Source organism: Candida albicans, chromosome 2 (genome assembly GCF_000182965.3).
Source record: "Candida albicans SC5314 chromosome 2, complete sequence".
Taxonomy (NCBI): Eukaryota; Fungi; Ascomycota; class Pichiomycetes; order Serinales; family Debaryomycetaceae; genus Candida; species Candida albicans.
Window position 1 is genome coordinate 1,681,216 of NC_032090.1, and position 19,055 is coordinate 1,700,270.

Here is a 19,055-nt window from a genome sequence, read left to right on the forward strand (position 1 = left end):
AAGCAAAGAAGGAACTAAAAAATAAATTGTGTCCCGCCCCAGAAAAAAAAAATAGCAAAAATTAGACAAACACATACAACAGTACATCTTACATAACATATCATAACATTTAACATTAACATTTAACATTCCAAATTTAAAAGGATTTCAAACCAAATTCTTTTTATAAAAATACAAATCTGTCCTTTTCTACATTTCCATTTCTTTTCTTTCATTACAAATCAAAACCAACTTTGATCTTCTACTTTCTTCAATATCTATCCTTTAAATACACTCCTTAGTCACTTATTATTTCATTCCTTTGATTTTTAGTCACTCCCTTTTTTATTATTTACTAATCATTATGACAGTAAGAAAAGCCAGAACTGCTTCATTCTTTATTGATATTGAGAAGAATGGATTTCTAGATGACGATGATGTTGCTTACAAACAACAACTAGAGAAACAATTACAATTACATCAACAACGTGGCGGTAACGGTAATAGGAAAGGAAGAAGAGGAGAATCTGTTACCCTTACCATACTTGTGTTGTGTATATTATCATTAACATATTTTATTTATGGTTATGGATCCACTATATTAATGAATAATAATTTACAATTGGATAAATCAATTTTACTTTCTTCAGGTTTAGGATCACCAGAGATCTCTATATTGACTCAAGAATTAATTAACAATTACGATGAAATGAATAATGGTGGTATTGGATTAATGATATCTGACGAATTAAAAGAAGAATTAAAACAGCAACAACAATATTATTCTCAACCAAAAGTAGCCAATGTATTACTGTCAGGAGGAGATGGTAATGCCAAACAAGAAAACCAAGGATATCCAACTACTAATAACAACGATATTGATAATGAAGATGAGGATTACACCAGAAAGACGCTTATGAACAACAACGAAGCAAATAATAATGTGAACAACAACTACAAAGATGACAACAACAATAGTAATAATAATGCAGATGATAATGATACCCAGAATGCAAACTATAATGCTGTTGAAACCATTCAAGCTAACCTTAAAGAAATGTTTGCCATTAGTCCTATGGTGGTAATTTCGCAAACTAATCAAATTGATGAATTACAAACCATTCTTACAAAATTAAATATTAATCCTCAACCGAAATTTATTAATTTATCTAAACATCCTAATTATTTAAATATTAAACAATATTTGAAAAAAATTTATAATATTGATGAAGATGATCATATTCCTAGAGTATTTTTAGCTGGAATACCTATTGGAGATAGTGATAAAATCATTGAAATGTATAAAGAGAATCAATTGATTAGTCATTTAAGAGAAAAAGGTCAAGGATTAATAAATGTTTAAATGAAATAAAAAGAAATAAAAACGGGAAAGAGATATTAGATTCAATGTGTTAACGGCTTTTTTTTTGTTAGGTTTCTGTTTTATTGGTTTAGATTTATTTTTGATTTCTTTATATTTTACTTTTTATTCATGTTAACAACACCCCCCTGCCCTTCGTTTTGTTTCAATTATTCAGTGTTTTTTTGCCTTTTGTTCTTTTGTTCTTTTTTACTATTTTATGTTAATGAATATATACGTTAAACGTTTATTATGTGAACTCTTGTATTAATTCTATGGAAAATAGTTTTGACGACTCAAATGTACTAGCTCTAATTATTTCAATAAGACTAGATAGTAGGGTTTAGGTAAACAGGCGGTGGTGGCAAAGGTGGTTGTACACCTTCTGGCCTATTCAGTAAATGGAAATTCCCTTGTTTATCAAATCTACCTAAATCATTATCATTGGGTGTTTGTGTATATGGCGGCACATAATCATGTTCAGGACTTGTCGTTATTCCCAGATTCTGTTGTTGTTGTTGCTGTATACGAGCAACCCCTTGATGTACATTTTGAGATTCCAAATTAAGTGAACCTAATGTAATATTTGCGGGGGTGGTATTCTTTTGGTTTCTTCTCTTTGACTTTTTATTTCCATAACTGAGCAACGAAATAAATATGACTATGACAATGAAAATGAAAATTACAATCCCAGCAATCCCACCTGAACCAGTACTTCGTTTCGATAATTCAACATATTGATCTTGGTTATGATGGTAAATTAAAAGCATTTTTTTATATCTTGGTTAGTGTATAGATTGAGGATGTAGTTTCCCAAGCAGAATTTATTTTGGATTCTCTTTCTTTATATATACTGCTCCTTCTTCTTCGTAAAACTAAATAACGACTATGGAGAGGGAAGAGACAAAAACGTAGGTATTCATTTTTTAATTAAATATACGTTGATCATATTTTTTTTAATAAATATATGATGCAATGCTTAATGGAATAACAACTACGGGCTAATTTGAACTAAACAAATGTACAATAAAAAGAATTCTTGAGTCTAAAAACACTAGCCGTCTCTGCCAAGAATATCCTACCCACCGACTCACCCATCAATAAGAAAAAGGTCATTAATATACCAAAACATATGTATTTTAAATTTAGTTATAATGCATTCTCTACTAGAAATCAAACTACTCCCTCCCTCCGAAAAAAAAACCAATGGAGAAGGCACAGTTGATTTGAAATTTATTAATGACAATATCTATAAATTCGATATGACGACGATCAAATCAAACTAGTCTCAATAAGTTATTCGTTTTGGTTTAATTGTATATATCAATATATAAACTCTGGAAATTGAAATACTATTGTGTTATCCTATAACTGGACTGGACTGGACTGGACTGGACTGGAATATACTTTTAAAATACGAAAATTGATAATTATTACGTAATGACAGAATTTGGAGCAATCTTATATCATCTACAAAAAATATTAATAATTTACGATCTTTTTATAATCTCCAAAAATTCTGAATTTTACATGAATTCTATCTACTCTACTAATAAACAAATATTAAGAATTCGGTTAAAGATATTATACAACTTAACAAACAGGGATTTATTTTTGCTATGTAAATATATTGACTTGCCTTTTGTCGTCTATGTTTTTTTTTGGTAGTTGAACTTTTGAATCAAACATTTCGTTCTATCTCTATTCTTCTAATCCATGGCCAAAACAAACAAACATCAATATGTCTATTTTTTTTTGCAAAATTTGAGATTTCCTAAAAGTTCTACTGTTTCAGTATCTTGGTCATTTTGAAAAATTCAAAATGAAATACAAGGGGGGGGAACAATTCATGATTCTTATACATCATTCGTGTTTCTTAAATGTGCTGGTGGTGGAGTTGTTAATGTATTTGGATTTTTCGTTGGATGAAATTCTCCATTAGTATCAAAACTTCCCATATCTTGTTCTTCTGTAGTAGCTTTCGTATATGGAGGAACCAAATCATCAGGATATTCTGATTGATTTTTTGCAACTGGCACAACTGGTGTGAGTTCTTCATGTTCTTGTTGTTGAGAATTATTGGGCCCTGCGGAGGAAGGGTGTGCTGTTGAATTTATGTTGGATGTATTCATTTGTGAGTGGGGATGACTTATAGTTTCTTCAACGATTTCATCAAATTGACGATTTGTAAAAGTACGTTCACAAGACTTATCAGCCTTCAGCTCACATAACTTACAAAGTGGCATCGCGATTACTAACAAGATATAATAAACAGTAAGGAAACCAACAATTGAACCTAACATGGCTCCTAAAACAATAAATTTGCTATTTGCTGTAGAACCCGTACTAAATCGTTTGGATAAGTAACTAGAATGATCTGATTCAGAAAAGGAGGTCGTGGTTGTAGCTGGTAAGATCATTTGTAAGCTTGGTTATGGGTGTTATACTCCTATTCATAGTTTTTATTTTAGTTCTCCTCGTTGGTCTTTATTAATGTTATTTATATTCAAAACCCAACAAACCTCCATCTCTAATCTTACGGTATAGGTTTAGTGATTACCTTATCGTGATAAAAGAAAATGGATTATGTAATCTATTCTTTTTTGCAACACCATAGCAAATATTGATTTACGAACTTTTTGATGCAATTCCAAATAACGTAAACATCACAACTGTATGACACACTGGTAAAGAAAAGAATTATTTCAAATTTTGCACTATAGTTAGACAGTCACTAGGATATTGATTTTGTATGACTAAAAGAACCCCAGTTTTATGAATTATAATAGGGGTGTATATTGAAGTGAACCTTTCGACTGGAACGACCAACTCTTTACTCCCCAATCACATAAACAACTAATAATATAAATGTATCATTTATTTATACGAAAAGAACTAAAATTATGTAAAAACAATACAACAATAAACAATCATGGGAAATGTCCAACTCTTGGACCAAAATAACCATCAGGTGCCTGTAAAGTAGCATTCAAATATCCATTGGTCATTGAAGCGTCCCATCCTTCAAATGGAACATTGTTACCCCACCAGGAAATATCTTTTTCATGATACATCACAGCAAAGAAAATAATGATTGATGAAAAGGCAATACCAGCATCAATCCCTGTAGCTAAGAGATAATCATACTTCTGCCACCAAGCTTCATACTTTCTTTTGACATAATGCATAAATGCATAACCAACATAAAGACCCCCAGTATTGTACGACAAATTATAAGGAGCATAACCTAAAAATCCACCAATAATAATCGAAGGTTCAAAATATTTGGAGTATTTTCTAGGAGCCCATTTCTTGAAAGCAATACATGGGAAAGCCAACAAGAACCCGATCAAGAAACACCAAGCTAAAATTGGATATAATCCATTGAAAACTTTCTTGGGTCCAATAACCCCCCATAAAACTGAAGCATTATAGAATGTCGTAGTTCCAGGACATGTAAATTTTTGTTTATTACCAGGAACACAATAATCTTTAATCCCAGTAATTTGGTAATTAAGAATACCCAATTGAATGAATGAAGTAATAAATACAGACAATAATTGACATCTGTACATTGCTCTTGGTGGAAGTTTAGCGTAATGACCTTGTTTCAAATCATTAATGAAATTCTGTGCTTGTCCATCAATATTATAGCCCAAGGCTTTTATAAATGCTAAAGCCAATCCATTACCTGGAATAGCATACCCAACAATCAATTCAACTAACACATTAAGACCAAATCCAAACATCGTTCTTGATTGCACAGTTGTTAATGGAATCAAAAACACAAAGTTGATTGCCAAGGCAAAGAAAATCCCCCAAACTGGTGTTTCAGCAGGATATAATTTGACACATAATATAGCCAATACCAATGAAATAACAAGAATGATAAGATATGCCCATTCAGGAACTTCAGGATATGCTCTCATCATAACACTATGAGGATCATCAAAACCTTCATAAGTAGATCTCTTGAAATTTCTAATACCCTTGTATAAGGATTGAAGTGCTTCCCACATTTGCTTATAGTTCATTGCAATTTCGTAAACAAAATGAAACGGATAAATGGCAAAAAATGCCCCATATAGAACCAAGTTCCCAGCAGAATAGAATGGTGGTCCCACCTCCTTGTATTTTTCTTCATCAAACAAGGAGTTAGAATTCACAACCGCAGTAACATGATATGGTTTCCCCTCATTTGTAAAAAGACGATTTGAATTGATTGGAAGAAATCCCGTCCATTTGTAATTCGAGTAAAATACACCTAATATGCAAAAAAGTGCAAGTACCATCCCAATATAACTCTCCAATGTATTATAAAATGGAGCAATGAATCCACCAGTACCAATAACATTCATATCAAAACTTGGGATTGGGTTCAATCCAAGACCACCAAAGGAACCTGTCACAACGGCAAGATTATAATTGTCGGGTTTAATCCATGTCATCCAATTGAATTGAGAAAGCGCTTGGAAAAGATAATCAGGAATCCAAAAATATAAAAATGAAATACCAGCAGTGATGAAAAAGAAATTATAACCAGAAATACTCCACCCATTGATTCTTGCTTTCACTTCAGGCGACATTAAAGTTTTATTTAATCTGACATTAGGTAAAATCGATGGCCAAATTGCCTTTTCTGGATAAACAGCAAACTGTCTCATTATTCCAGAAAGCCCAAACCCAAGAAAGTTTGTTGACAATGTTAACAATACTTGATAACCGAAATCAACCCATTTGTTATCATAAAATAATTCTGATTTTTGCATCAAAATGTTAGATGATACATACGAAGTACCAGAAGAAACACCACAGAAAATAGTAGCAAGCATCTGTTCCTTAAAAGTATATGGACCAGGGTTTAAATCAATAGTGTATTTCCAAACTTTAAATTTCCATTTGGGTAAAATCCATTCACATATTAAACCAGTTGGATAAAGGAACACTTGAACAACCGACATTCCAAGTCCAATACTAGGTTGTCTTTCAGAAAAAAATTGGTTAATAACAGCACCAATAGCAGTCCAAATAATAGCGACAATATAAACTCTAACAGTTTCAACAGGGATTGTTGGATCATCATAAGGGTCAGTCACACCTCTAACTTGGGGATATGGTGACCAATAAGCAATCAACACTGCTTCTAATTTGACTTGCAATTCCCAATCGACAATCTTATAATAAGGTTCGTTAAGATTCTCACTGGCACTGTTGTCTAATGATGAGGTTTCTTCTGATACCCTTTTCTCATGAATGAATGCCGACAATTTGTCTTTTGCAGTGAAATTAGATGGATGTGCTTTTTCAGAAAAGTCAGTATCTGAAGGGATTTTCCCTTGCTTATAGTTGATCAACTTTGTCCACAACTCTTCATCGTTATCTAAAATATTAACATCGTTTTCATGTTCAACAACAGCCTTTTCCAATATAGCTAAAGCTTCTTCAATGGAAATATGTTCAATTTTCTCAAATATAAATGTTGCTTGAGGTGGCAATTTATCAAAAGAAACCAACGAATCATAATGTAATCTTTTAAGGATGAAATCCTTTTGACCATTTGTCAATGTAGTACCAACTTCGCCAATAGAAAGAGGGTTTGATGTTATTGCCTGAAGGTTCACTTCATGAGCAGCCACGTCAACATGACTGGTGATACTAGTAACAGGAAGAGCAGGAATTGGTTTCTCTGTAGACATATTATTAGCAACTTAGACAATCCCTGTTATCAGTAATCGTCTCTTTAAGTACAAATTATCTTTACAACAACAATAAGAGGAAAGTCGAGCGATATTTATGTCAAGAAAAAWWAAAGTTTGCAACCGACGAATCTAAACAAAAAGAAGAATATTAGATGAAAGCCGAGTGAGTGATTAAAACAATAAAAATGTGATAACTCTTAAACAAAAAACTGTGAACGGCATCAAAAATATAAATAGAAATTGCAAAAACTGTGTTTTAATAAAGTAGAATCAATGATTATTATGGCTCATGGATAGATTTCAATTTGCTTTCAGAATTACATGTATAATCTAAATCAGTAAAATTCATGTCACCAAGAAGATTTGGTGTGATGGGAATGTCAAAATGAAAAAAAAAAAAAAGAAATCGTACTGAAAGATGAAGCTAATAAGAATGGGTTACCAATATATGCGTAGCTAGAAAACTGCTTATGATATTGAGTTAAAATGATTATTACTTTCAAACTGTGGTGGTATCAAACTTTTGCAAAACAAAATAAATTGAAATTACAGTTTTGACCTCGTTCACCAATTCTAAATTTTATTTGTTATCAATTGAGTAGTGGAACAATTCTCCACATCTCAACCGTCAACTTCAAATTAATTATTAGATTGGTTATGATATGTCAACTTCTGATTGCTTGCTATCTGGTATCTACTTAATTCTAGTTATCTCTGTTTTATGAAAAAATTTAGATGATTACCCTGTTTGCTTTTTGTTAGTTTTACTATAAATAGATATTCAATCAAACATCGCACGACTTGTTTAAGATAAGAAAAACAAAAATGTTGGTTTTCACTAGAACCAGGATTCCCCGCTAGAATGAGAACACTTTCAATAACAATGCCTAATTCAAGAAGTTAGACAAACCCGTGATTGTCTGTAAACATTAGCGACATGATTATAATTCATATCAAAATTACTTCAATTTATTACCTCCCCACATAAAAATGATCAAATTGTCAAGCCACACAAATAAAGGCTTATAATTTACTAAAATTCTGTCATCCGTCGTTAGAATTTTTGAGAAAGAGAAACTTAGTCCTGTATTTGTCGATTGGGTGCAAAATGACGCCAAGACAAGAAAAAAAAAATAGTTGACATATTTGACAAGGGGAGATGCTCTCCTAATGAAGAGAATATTACATTTCTTTGATGTTATCTATTTGTGTAGGGCTCTAAAGTGGATGTCAACAAATAATTCTCTTATCTATAAAAATGGTTTTGAGTTTTATATATGAGCAAATAGTAAACGCCACATTTTTTTGACTAGTTTTACTTGAAAACAAATTTTCTTTCTACGGCACCAATTTGTGCGATCACCTACTCAAACAACGGTTATGATATATACTAAAAGTGTGTTTTAAATAAATTGGATTATAAATTGTCTTGATGTTTAATACATTATCTCTAATTGGTCAACTTGCAGATAGAATATAAATAATTTAAGCGGTTATCAAAACAACAATTTCATCAACCAACTTTTTAGTTGCACGGCTCAAAAAAAAAAAAATGCATGTCCTGTTCCAGGAAATCTCATTTAATCTAGTTATCATTAAGGAACGTCATGCAAATTAATGACATGATCAGGCTCTCTTATCAGTAGATATACTTCCATTTATCACATCCTAAAGTAAAGAATGATTTAAATCTGTCGGTGTTGATCTTGTGCTTTCTGGAAATATAATTCCGAATTTTACTACCGATAACAAGAAATAATTGCTATTCTTCCATGATGGTCCAGATAATAGAAATGATATAAACTATACATGCATTTCCAGCAAAACTCTTTAGTAATTAGATTTTATTATATGTCAATGAATAATCGTAAACCTTTTGGTGTACGAGAGAATATTCGAACATTACAAATAATATGCCACGCAAATTTCTCGCTTATTTTTTATTTTTCAACACAAATTCATACCAAAATTTAATCAAATATTGAATACCACCACTGATTTCAAAACAAACCGGACTACCAAAAATTCTACACTGTAAATTTTTTTTTTAAAATATATATTATATTTCAAATATAATAAGAAAATAAACTAAATAAATGAATACAAAATAAAAACTCTAACAGATCTTACATAATATTCAACTAGCTTATTTCTTAGCAGCTTTTTGAGCAGCCTTGGTAACTTTACCAGCTTTGTCGGATTTTTCAACAGATTTGATGACACCAACAGCAACGGTTTGTCTCATATCTCTGACAGCGAATCTACCTAATGGTGGGTAGTCAGTGAAAGCTTCAACACACATTGGTTTGGTTGGGACCATCTTGACGATAGCAGCATCACCGGATTTGACGAATTTTGGATTTTCTTCCAATTTCTTACCAGTTCTTCTGTCAATCTTTTCAACCAAAGTGTCGAATTTACAAGCAATGTGGGCAGTGTGACAATCCAAGACTGGAGAGTAACCAGCAGAGATTTGACCTGGATGGTTCAAAACAATGACTTGGGCATTGAAAGAGTCACAACCCTTTGGTGGATCGTTCTTGGAGTCACCACAAACGTTACCTCTTCTAATTTCTTTAACGGAAACGTTCTTAACGTTGAAACCAACATTGTCACCTGGAACACCTTCAGCCAATTGTTCGTGATGCATTTCAACGGATTTGACTTCAGTGGTAACACCAGCTGGGGCGAAAGTAACAACCATACCGGCTTTGATGATACCAGTTTCAACTCTACCGACTGGCACAGTACCAATACCACCGATCTTGTAAACATCTTGCAATGGCAATCTCAATGGTTTGTCGGTTGGTCTGGTTGGTGGTTCAATAGCGTCAATAGCTTCTAACAAGGTCTTACCAGTAACTTTACCGGATTTGGTTTCCTTTTCCCAACCCTTGTACCATGGACAGTTGGTGGATGGTTCAATCATGTTGTCACCATTCCAACCAGAGATTGGAACGAATGGAACAGTCTTTGGGTTGTAACCAACCTTCTTGACGAAGTTGGAGGTTTCCTTGATGATTTCTTCAAATCTGTTTTTGTCCCATTTGACAGAGTCCATCTTGTTGACAGCAACAATCAATTGTTTGACACCCAAAGTGTAAGCCAACAAAGCGTGTTCTCTGGTTTGACCATCCTTAGAAATACCGGCTTCGAATTCACCAGTACCACCAGCAATAATCAAAATAGCACAATCAGCTTGAGAAGTACCAGTGATCATATTCTTGATGAAATCTCTGTGACCTGGAGCATCAATGACGGTAACGTGGTATTTTGGAGTTTCGAATTTCCACAAAGCGATATCAATGGTGATACCTCTTTCTCTTTCAGCCTTCAATTTGTCCAAGACCCAAGCGTATTTGAAAGAACCTTTACCCAATTCAGCAGCTTCTTTTTCAAATTTTTCAATGGTTCTTTTATCAATACCACCACACTTGTAAATTAAGTGACCGGTGGTAGTAGATTTACCGGAATCGACGTGACCAATAACAACAACGTTAACGTGAGTTTTTTCTTTACCCATGATTGATTATGACTATAATGTGTGAAGAAAGGAAAAAGAAGAAGAAGAAGAAGAAGTAAAAATCAAGATGACGAGGGAAAATTTTTTTTTCTTTACTTTACTTTGCAAAAGTTGAACGAGAAAGTGAACAGCAAAAAACTTTCTCGCTGTTCCTCATGGGATGTTTATCACAAATTAAACAACAAAAACCCAAAAAAAAAAAGGTATGACTGATTTTATTAAGATAACAGCACAATATAATTTCAATCGCACAAAAAAATCAACAGTACACGTGCAGATCACGAGAAATGAAAAATAATTAGGGCTACAGCCCCATTTACGATGTCTAAAAATAATACAATTTTTTTGTTAGCGAATATACAGTTAGTTTTTTCTACTTCGTTTACTGGCATGTCGTATCAGTGTTTCCACAAGCACAGCTGATCCATCCAATTTCTCTAATAATCTTTCTTGGTTGATCATTGATTCGTTGTCTTGATACCTTATTTGAGACATCAGATCCTCTTCAATTGTAACATCTGGATTAATACTATGATCATTCTGTCCATCAGCAAACAGATTTGCAGCTTCGAGTAATTTCCGTTTAATTGATTTGGGAGATTTGCCTCCCACTAATTTACCGTATTTTTGTTTCAGATTAACTCTTCGTGGTGATGGCAATCTCACCAGATTATCCATTGTGGGTTCTTCCAATGCTTCATTTTCTTGACTTTTGGGACTAAAAGAACTTTCTCTACTAGCCTTATCCAAATTCTTCACGTACTCCAATAATGATTTCGGTTTATTATAGTTGCTCGGTGCAAAGACACACCATTGCAAATCTGTAATATCCGGCATAATAATATGTGATTTATTAGTTGAAAGTTCTAAAATCTCCCACAAATATGCCACTGAAACAACAGGAATGTTCCATCGTTTTGCAGCTTCAACTTTGTGTTTAGATGACATCAACGACACAGATCCACCAGTTGGACAATTGATGATGTCCTTACATTTGTATTGAAATAACTTTGGCGAATTCATCAAGCTTTTTTTAAATAAATTTACGTTGAGAATTAGTAGATCTCTCTGTTCTGACAATGTTTCACAATATTCAAAGTTAAACGACCGTATTAGTTTTTCAATATGCAATAATTCAATGCCAGTAAACCCAGTGGTACAAATTTTAAATGATTTTTTAGACGGCACTAATCCCTTCATTGGCTGTCCCCATCTATCTAATATAATTTTCTTGTAAAACATACATCTTTCAATGAAAAACTCAGTAACAATTTTGACAAACCCATTTGCAATTCTCAGCTTAAGGTCAGCAGGTAAGACTTTCAAAACCAGCATTGACTGATACCCCTTTTTTGCAGGAATAACCACATGAGTGATAGAATCGTCATTTGGATCATTAGATATTTCTCCCAGGTAGTTTTCAATTGCTTTGGATAACAAGTCAAACTCACGAGAGTCAAAACCGACCGTATAATAGTTGAACCCTAAAAATAATTGACTTTCCAGGACATTTGGTGAGTTTTCTTTACTTTCTGACACCAATTTAAGATCCAAATTATGTATTTTACCGTTTAATTCTGGTTTTTGCTTTCCATCTTTAGGAATTGTAGTAATATTCTTGTATTGATTATTCTTTTCATTTTTGGTTTGGGTATCACCATCATCATCATTATCTTCCTCCTCCTCATCATCATCCCAGGTCTTGTCGTGAATCAATTGCTTTGTTTGCTTCTTGGTATGATCCATAATCGAGTTCCAAATATCAGCATTGGTTTTATTATTGGTGATTTTCCGTTTTACTTCTGGTTCAGTAGACTCTAATCTTTTAGGTTGTTGTTGAGATTTCTGTTTTTGTTTCTCCTGACAATCGAAAACTTCGGGCCAAACATCACACCCTCGATCATAGCAATCATTTGGATTGTTGTTTAAAATATAATCTTTCCAATCTAATGCAGCACCTCTCAATACACTATCGACAATCCAAATAGGATGTATTGCGGGTACATTCCATTCAAGAGCCTTGTTGTATCGTGTTCCTCGTGGATCAGCTGTGATAATAAAATTCTGATGACACAGTAAAGATTCTTTGGCAATACCACCATTATCAACAAACAATTTGAATAAATTTTTCGGGCGAAAATACTCAGGTGAAGTATTAGTACGCTGTCGAAATTTTACTGTGTTGACTAAATGATCAATTTGAGAGGTTGACATTTCTATTCTTGAGAAACATGCATTCAATTGAGCAAATATTGCCAACCTATATTTCTCTATTCGTAGTAAGTCCAGGTTCTCATCTTCACCGTTTATCCAATGTTTATGAATTGTGAAAATGGAATCAGCATCAATAAAAATAATGTCAGGTCTATATTTAATGCAAAATCGATATTTCTCAGTGTCTCTATCTCCCACTATAAGATAATTGACATCTGTCATTAAATCTGAATAATGAATTCCCCCAAGGGTCTCTATCTTCTCTACCACCTCTCGTCGTGTGGTTGATTCCAACCCAGTGCAACAGAATAATAACCCCGTAAATGGTTTCAATGACATGACCTTAGTAAAATGGGGACTCACAATAAATTGTAATTATGTACTAAAAAAATGAATAGTTAAAATATCTTATGCTGATAAGATAACACTCTATAAAATTATGCAAATAACAAAAATTGTTAGTAAAGAAAGGGGTCGATGCAAATAAGTTGATTTTAAAGATGCTGTGGTTCTAGTTTCTAATACTAATTCAAGTCTGTTTTATTTTTTTATTTTTTTATTTTTTCGATTTGACGCGTTTGAATGTCTCTGTATATAATCGACTTTATCGTACTTTTTTCCTTCCTTGATGATGTCTGGTTAACTCCATTATGATAAGAATGATCAAGACCAATTGATAGAGATAAATCAAGAAATCTAATCAAAGAAAGAAAAGTATTACTTGGTGCTTGTTCGATGAGTATCCAAAAAGAAAAGGAAACAAACTGCAAATTTGTGTAAGTAATTACTCCCTGGGAATAATATATTTTTTTTGATTCCAACGGCATGATTAAGAGAAGCCCAAATAAACTGAGAAGTAATCAGCTGACATGTTTAGTCAAGGTTAGAATGAATCTATTTACTCGTAGTAAAAGTGATCCTCTCCTTACAGGAAATTAACGACCCAATTAACCCGTGGGATGATGTTTTTTTAGGCAAAGTAATTCCCGGCGGGGCACAATCGGTCGAATTACGTCCCGACGTACACACTAAAATGCTTAAACTTGAAACAAAAACCTCCCCATTTATTCCTTAACCCCACGATTCTTTTTCCCAAGGATATATGCTACAAACACACATACACACACACTATAATTATTATATAATACCAACAAGGACAAGAAAAAAATAAATCACATAGAAAAAAACGTATGACGAAAGTTATAAGAATTATATAAATACATATTAGTTTTCATTGGTCCGTAACAATTTTTTAAAAAAAATTATTAGAAAAGAATATTAATAACAATTTATAGTGAATTATAGTTGACTTAAAATGCATTTGAAACCAAGCGATTCCCCATATTATGAACGTACTTTGAAAGTTAAGGACGCAGCCAATCCAAGAGCTCCCGGTTCAGTTGTATTATCTAAACCTAGTCATTTAAGAGAAGATTATCAATTGAAAATTGCATATCGTAAATATGTCACTACAAGACAAATCCCTTTCAATTCACCAAGAATAAATTTTTTATTTTTACATGGAAATGGGATGAATAAAGGTATTTGGCATTATCAGATTGATAAATTATTCACCATGTATGAAGTTAGTTTCCCAGATATGCACATTGATACTGTCATTGCTGCTGATCATGTTAACATGGGAGATTCAGCCAATGTCAATCGAGGTAAATTGGGACATGTATCTGATTGGAATGATTTTGCCAAGGATTATATCATGATTACAAAAATCCATGAAAGAGATGCATTTCTTCATCCTAATGCTTTTAATGTTGTGGTTGCACATTCAATGGGTGGATTCATTGCCATGCAAATGACTGCAATTGAACCAAACTTGTTTCAATCGTCAATATTAATCAACCCAGTATGTGTTACATTCCCTGAGTTACGACACCACAATTTGAAGGTCTATCAGGATTGGTATCATCGTGACTTTGTGAAATTTTATTTTGATAATATCCCCGAAGGTGAAAATTGGTATCATAAGATCTATGAACATTACACTAATAGATCTTTCTATAGAAAATTTCATCCTGTTGTTTTGCGTAATATGCTAGAAGATGAAATTCCTGAAATGTACGATAGATCGAAATATTACCGAACTGTTGAATTGAAACACGACGGTTTGGAAGACTATATTAATTATTACAATTCCGAGGAGTCAATCACGGCCACGAAGTCTAGTTATGAACAAATTAGAGTTCCAACCAAAATATTATGTGGAGAAAATGATGCATTGGCAACTTTTATTGATTCACAAAAAGACCAAGAATTGAGTTTTGCTGAAATCCAAGTTCTTGAAGGGAAATATCATAATATGCACGCTGAAAGTCCAGATTTGATTATGAGTTTAGTTAATGATTTTGTTGTAACATGTTATAAAGAACATCCTAAAATCACTGATTTTGAATACTATAAAAAGTATGGAAGTGATTATAAACTGATTTTGAGGAAAAAGAAGTTGCATGATTTATTAGGAGACAATACGAATATTCCTAGCAAATTATAGGAATAATGGTGTTTTTGTCTTTGTTTATAAGTATATAGCGAAATATAATTCTAAAAGCTACAAAGGATCAATTCAGTTAATTATGATGTTTGAGTTGGGTGTGGTTGCATTGGTTGTGATATTTGATTTTTTATCAAAGATCGACTTGAATGATGACCGATTTGAAAATAGGGAGTTCTGAGAATTTGCCATGACTATTTTCCTGACACATGTAGTTGATTTGGGACGGATACAATTTCTACTAAATAATGGGATCGCCAATGTAGTACAAACATGACGTGAAGGAACTTCAAAGATATCATTTGTATTGATAAAATCTGTGTCTACTTGTAAAGTTTTCTCTTTTGGTGACAAGTTCGTTTCTTGACATGTTGTAATAACTTTCTAATAGTAAGTAGTCTCTGCAACTTGATTATGAATTTTTTTTAGTTTAGTATTCAATGGATTCTTGTTTGGAGTTTTACCACTCGTATCTATTGACACAGATTTGGATTCAGACAACCCATTTGTTCCTGTAAGTGCTGATCTCACATTGTTTGCAACAAATTCCAAATCTCGCTTGTTTTCCTTAACATTTGTAGATAACTGGGGATAATCTTCTCTTATGTACATAACTGGCTAAAGAAAAGACGTCCAGGGATAGTACAAAAAGATATTTACCACTAACTTCATCCTATAAAACATGTAGTACAGTGGTGTAAAGAAACTAACTCAATTTGGTTGCCAAAAAAATTAGAAAAAAAAAACTGACACAACAACGTTATCATTAGTTACTACACAGTTTCTATTTACATACCTAAATTTGGACGGACTGTAGAGGTGGACTGCAGCTTTTCACCCTAACACAGCAATTGGGCAGTGCGTAGGGCTTAGTAAAGGTATGGATTCTGGTCACCATTTCAGCTACTATGCCGGTGACCATGAACCCGACCTTGCGTTGGCACCAACACGCAGCTGCAGAACCAGCCTACGCATTGGCTTTAGCACTTGCACAAGCACCGATACCACTGCATTTTTTGGGCTAATACTTACCCATGCAATGGCTCTAGCACCCACACTTGCGCATGCACAACGCCTGCTTAGAAGAGATGCGCTGCACTATAAGAAAAGTTTGGTATCCGTGGACCCCTCTACGTCTTCCTCGGACCTACTTCTCTCCCTATAGCACCATTCATAACATCGTATCTCCTATCCCCCAGAACATCCTATCCTACACAATTTATACGCAATATGTATCTATACAATAAATTTTAGCGTCAAACAACTTGAAGTTACAACGTAAACAGAAAGGACATGAAAGAATGAATAGCAGCCAGCATGTCAATAGGATGATATTTAGCGGCAAAGGAATTTTGTTACAGTTCTGTGTCAGCGGTAAGATTTTTATGGGTGCAAAAATGTAATCTCTTTCATTGAAGCAGTACCAAGTTAACTCTTTTCTCCTATGAGCGGCAAATAATTGGTTCAACACAATTCACAACCTTGAACTACTTTAATTGACTTAGCTAAGTATATTTGAAATATCCATCAGCGGCAATATGATTGAGGAACATGGACTTGAATGGGAAGAAGCAACAACGTCAATGAATCAGAAACAACATAGATTCAGAAATAATTATTACAAGCAGCATGAATGAATTAAATTGAATTAAAGATAGTTAATAAACTGATAAAGAAAAGAAGAAAGAAAGAAAGAAAAAAGTGAAAAGAAAAGGAAAAAATTTTTTTGGATGCAAAAGAAATTTAGGCTATTTATATAGTAAGAAAATTAAACTATAGGGACAGCAAAAATTGTAATTGTGGTCTAGCATTGAATTATATGGTAGAGTATTAGCCGCCAACCTATTTGTGTTTGTGAACAAATGATTTTTAGCCGCCCATTAGGCACATCAAAGACAGAAAGACACAACAACTGTAAAGCAAAACTTAAGTTTAGCACTTATATCATGGCTGGAGAAACAACAGAATTGGCGATTATTTCAAGAACTACTCATAATAATATAATGGTTATTGATTTTAAGTTACAGCGTTTGGCGTGATAATGTATACTACAGAAAATATAGTAGAAACAGTACAATTTTGACGGAGCAATAAGGTTTTGATTGCTTCAAGGAGTATACTCGAACTCGATTAGATATGCACGCCTAGCATTTAAACAATATTACGATACAATAGAGGGTCAATTTGTATTACTGCAAAATAGTGCATGTCACGTGAGCACACAATTAAAGGAGTGTAAGCATTTAATAAAGTTACCGATCATTTGGACTACATAAGCTTATGGCATGTTTTAGATGGAGATTAGAGTACTATATGACGACCTTGTTCTCTTAGAACAGTAATGAACCTTACTGTAAACCTTAATTCATATTTTATTGCTCTCAACATTTTTGGATTCATTTAGATACCCCCAATTAGTAATTACGGAAATAAGCCACCGAAAAAAAAATAATTACAGGACTATAAAATTATCACCAGGGAAGCAAATTTCCAGTTTCTTACTAATCAACATTATTCAAGAATCTACCTAATTCTGGAGCAATATACTCGCCCTCTTATTATTTGGTTTGATCTCATTAAGTTATCTACTGTACAATATTTCCTATATACTTCAAAAAGACACGTGTATTATTATTCAAGATGGGTGCAATAACGCGATTTAAATCAATAACCACCAAATCTGTTACCAGTTCTACTAGAAAGACAGCTATAGTTGACTCAAATTTAAAGCTTTCACAAACATCAATAGAGAATGCAAAAATCATTAAGAAACCCAAATTATCCAAACCAAAACCTAAATTAACCAAATCATCACTGGATCTAGAAGATCTATTAACTCATATAACTATACCACAAGATCTTTCACTTCCACCCAAATACATTCAAGATCATACACCAGAATTTATCAAGGGGATTCAACATATACTTAAAATTGATCCAAGTTTATATCCAGTTATCGTGCATCAGAATTTTAAAAGTTTCAGCAGTTTAATTTACACCAATGTAACTATGAATGAGAATTACAATAACAGCAACGACAAGGAAAATCGAATTCATACTTACTGGTATTCACTAATTCGGTCAGTTATTGCTCAACAAGTGAGTGGTGCAGCTGCTAAAGCTATTCAAACAAGATTTGAAGGATTATTTGATGGAATACCAACTCCAAATAAAACATTGAAATTCACGCCCGAAGAATTAAAGAGTGTTGGATTATCAAATATGAAAGTCAAATATGTTCAGAGTATAAGTGAGGCATTTAATGACCCTAATAATCATTTGACTAGATTTGAATTTTATAAACAGTCAAAATTAGACGACATTTTAATTGAATTGTGTAAATTAAAAGGTATTGGTATATGGTCAGCAAAAATGTTTGCCATGTTTACATTAGAAGAAATGGATGTGTTTGCTGAAGATGATTTGGGAATAGCTCGAGGAATGGCTCGTTATTTAAATAAACGACCTGAATTGTTGAAACAAATTAAACAAGAATGTATGAATGATGAAGAAAGTCAATTATTATTGAAACGGAAACTGAAATTTGCTAATAAGACTGATTCTAAAAGGAATTGGACGCCTATACATGATGCATATGTTAAATATGCTGCTAAGAGATTCCTGCCTTATCGTAGTGTATTCATGATGATTTTATGGAGATTAAGTTCTACAAATATTGATGTATTAGAAAAATTAGATGAATAGAAGAATTACCGCTAGATATATATATATATGTGTATGTGCATGTATGTGCATGTGTGTGTTATTGAT

General features: G+C 33.0%; 9 protein-coding genes across 9 annotated transcripts; 3 read left to right on the plus strand and 6 right to left on the minus strand. All coding sequences in view use genetic code 12, as the record gives it.

Moving 5' to 3' along the window:
- Nucleotides 1-343: 343 nt before the first annotated feature.
- CAALFM_C208330WA (uncharacterized protein) lies at nucleotides 344-1,342 on the plus strand (the record flags this gene model as incomplete). The annotated part of the gene is made up of 1 exon (XM_705142.1): nucleotides 344-1,342. The coding sequence occupies one exon, from the start codon at nucleotides 344-346 to the stop codon at nucleotides 1,340-1,342; it is 999 nt and encodes a 332-aa protein (XP_710234.1).
- A 326-nt stretch (nucleotides 1,343-1,668) lies between these two features.
- On the minus strand, nucleotides 1,669-2,109 carry CAALFM_C208340CA (uncharacterized protein; the record flags this gene model as incomplete). Its single annotated transcript, XM_705141.2, has 1 exon — nucleotides 1,669-2,109. The coding sequence occupies one exon, from the start codon at nucleotides 2,107-2,109 to the stop codon at nucleotides 1,669-1,671; it is 441 nt and encodes a 146-aa protein (XP_710233.1).
- A 1,086-nt stretch (nucleotides 2,110-3,195) lies between these two features.
- On the minus strand, nucleotides 3,196-3,759 carry CAALFM_C208350CA (uncharacterized protein; the record flags this gene model as incomplete). The annotated part of the gene is made up of 1 exon (XM_712565.2): nucleotides 3,196-3,759. The coding sequence occupies one exon, from the start codon at nucleotides 3,757-3,759 to the stop codon at nucleotides 3,196-3,198; it is 564 nt and encodes a 187-aa protein (XP_717658.2).
- A 510-nt stretch (nucleotides 3,760-4,269) lies between these two features.
- Nucleotides 4,270-7,035, minus strand: OPT5 (Opt5p; the record flags this gene model as incomplete). Its single annotated transcript, XM_712564.2, has 1 exon — nucleotides 4,270-7,035. One exon carries the CDS (start codon nucleotides 7,033-7,035, stop codon nucleotides 4,270-4,272), a length of 2,766 nt encoding a protein of 921 aa, XP_717657.1.
- Nucleotides 7,036-9,184: 2,149 nt separating this feature from the next.
- Nucleotides 9,185-10,561, minus strand: TEF1 (translation elongation factor EF-1 alpha; the record flags this gene model as incomplete). Its single annotated transcript, XM_705056.2, has 1 exon — nucleotides 9,185-10,561. One exon carries the CDS (start codon nucleotides 10,559-10,561, stop codon nucleotides 9,185-9,187), a length of 1,377 nt encoding a protein of 458 aa, XP_710148.2.
- Nucleotides 10,562-10,966: 405 nt separating this feature from the next.
- Nucleotides 10,967-13,114, minus strand: CAALFM_C208380CA (protein kinase activating protein; the record flags this gene model as incomplete). The annotated part of the gene is made up of 1 exon (XM_705055.2): nucleotides 10,967-13,114. A coding segment is annotated over one exon (2,148 nt), but the record flags the coding sequence as incomplete, so codon positions are not given.
- A 976-nt stretch (nucleotides 13,115-14,090) lies between these two features.
- CAALFM_C208390WA (uncharacterized protein) lies at nucleotides 14,091-15,284 on the plus strand (the record flags this gene model as incomplete). The annotated part of the gene is made up of 1 exon (XM_705054.2): nucleotides 14,091-15,284. One exon carries the CDS (start codon nucleotides 14,091-14,093, stop codon nucleotides 15,282-15,284), a length of 1,194 nt encoding a protein of 397 aa, XP_710146.1.
- Nucleotides 15,285-15,356: 72 nt separating this feature from the next.
- On the minus strand, nucleotides 15,357-15,476 carry CAALFM_C208400CA (uncharacterized protein; the record flags this gene model as incomplete). Its single annotated transcript, XM_019475262.1, has 1 exon — nucleotides 15,357-15,476. The coding sequence occupies one exon, from the start codon at nucleotides 15,474-15,476 to the stop codon at nucleotides 15,357-15,359; it is 120 nt and encodes a 39-aa protein (XP_019330807.1).
- Nucleotides 15,477-17,924: 2,448 nt separating this feature from the next.
- CAALFM_C208420WA (DNA-3-methyladenine glycosylase II) lies at nucleotides 17,925-18,989 on the plus strand (the record flags this gene model as incomplete). Its single annotated transcript, XM_709387.2, has 1 exon — nucleotides 17,925-18,989. One exon carries the CDS (start codon nucleotides 17,925-17,927, stop codon nucleotides 18,987-18,989), a length of 1,065 nt encoding a protein of 354 aa, XP_714480.2.
- Nucleotides 18,990-19,055: the final 66 nt, after the last annotated feature.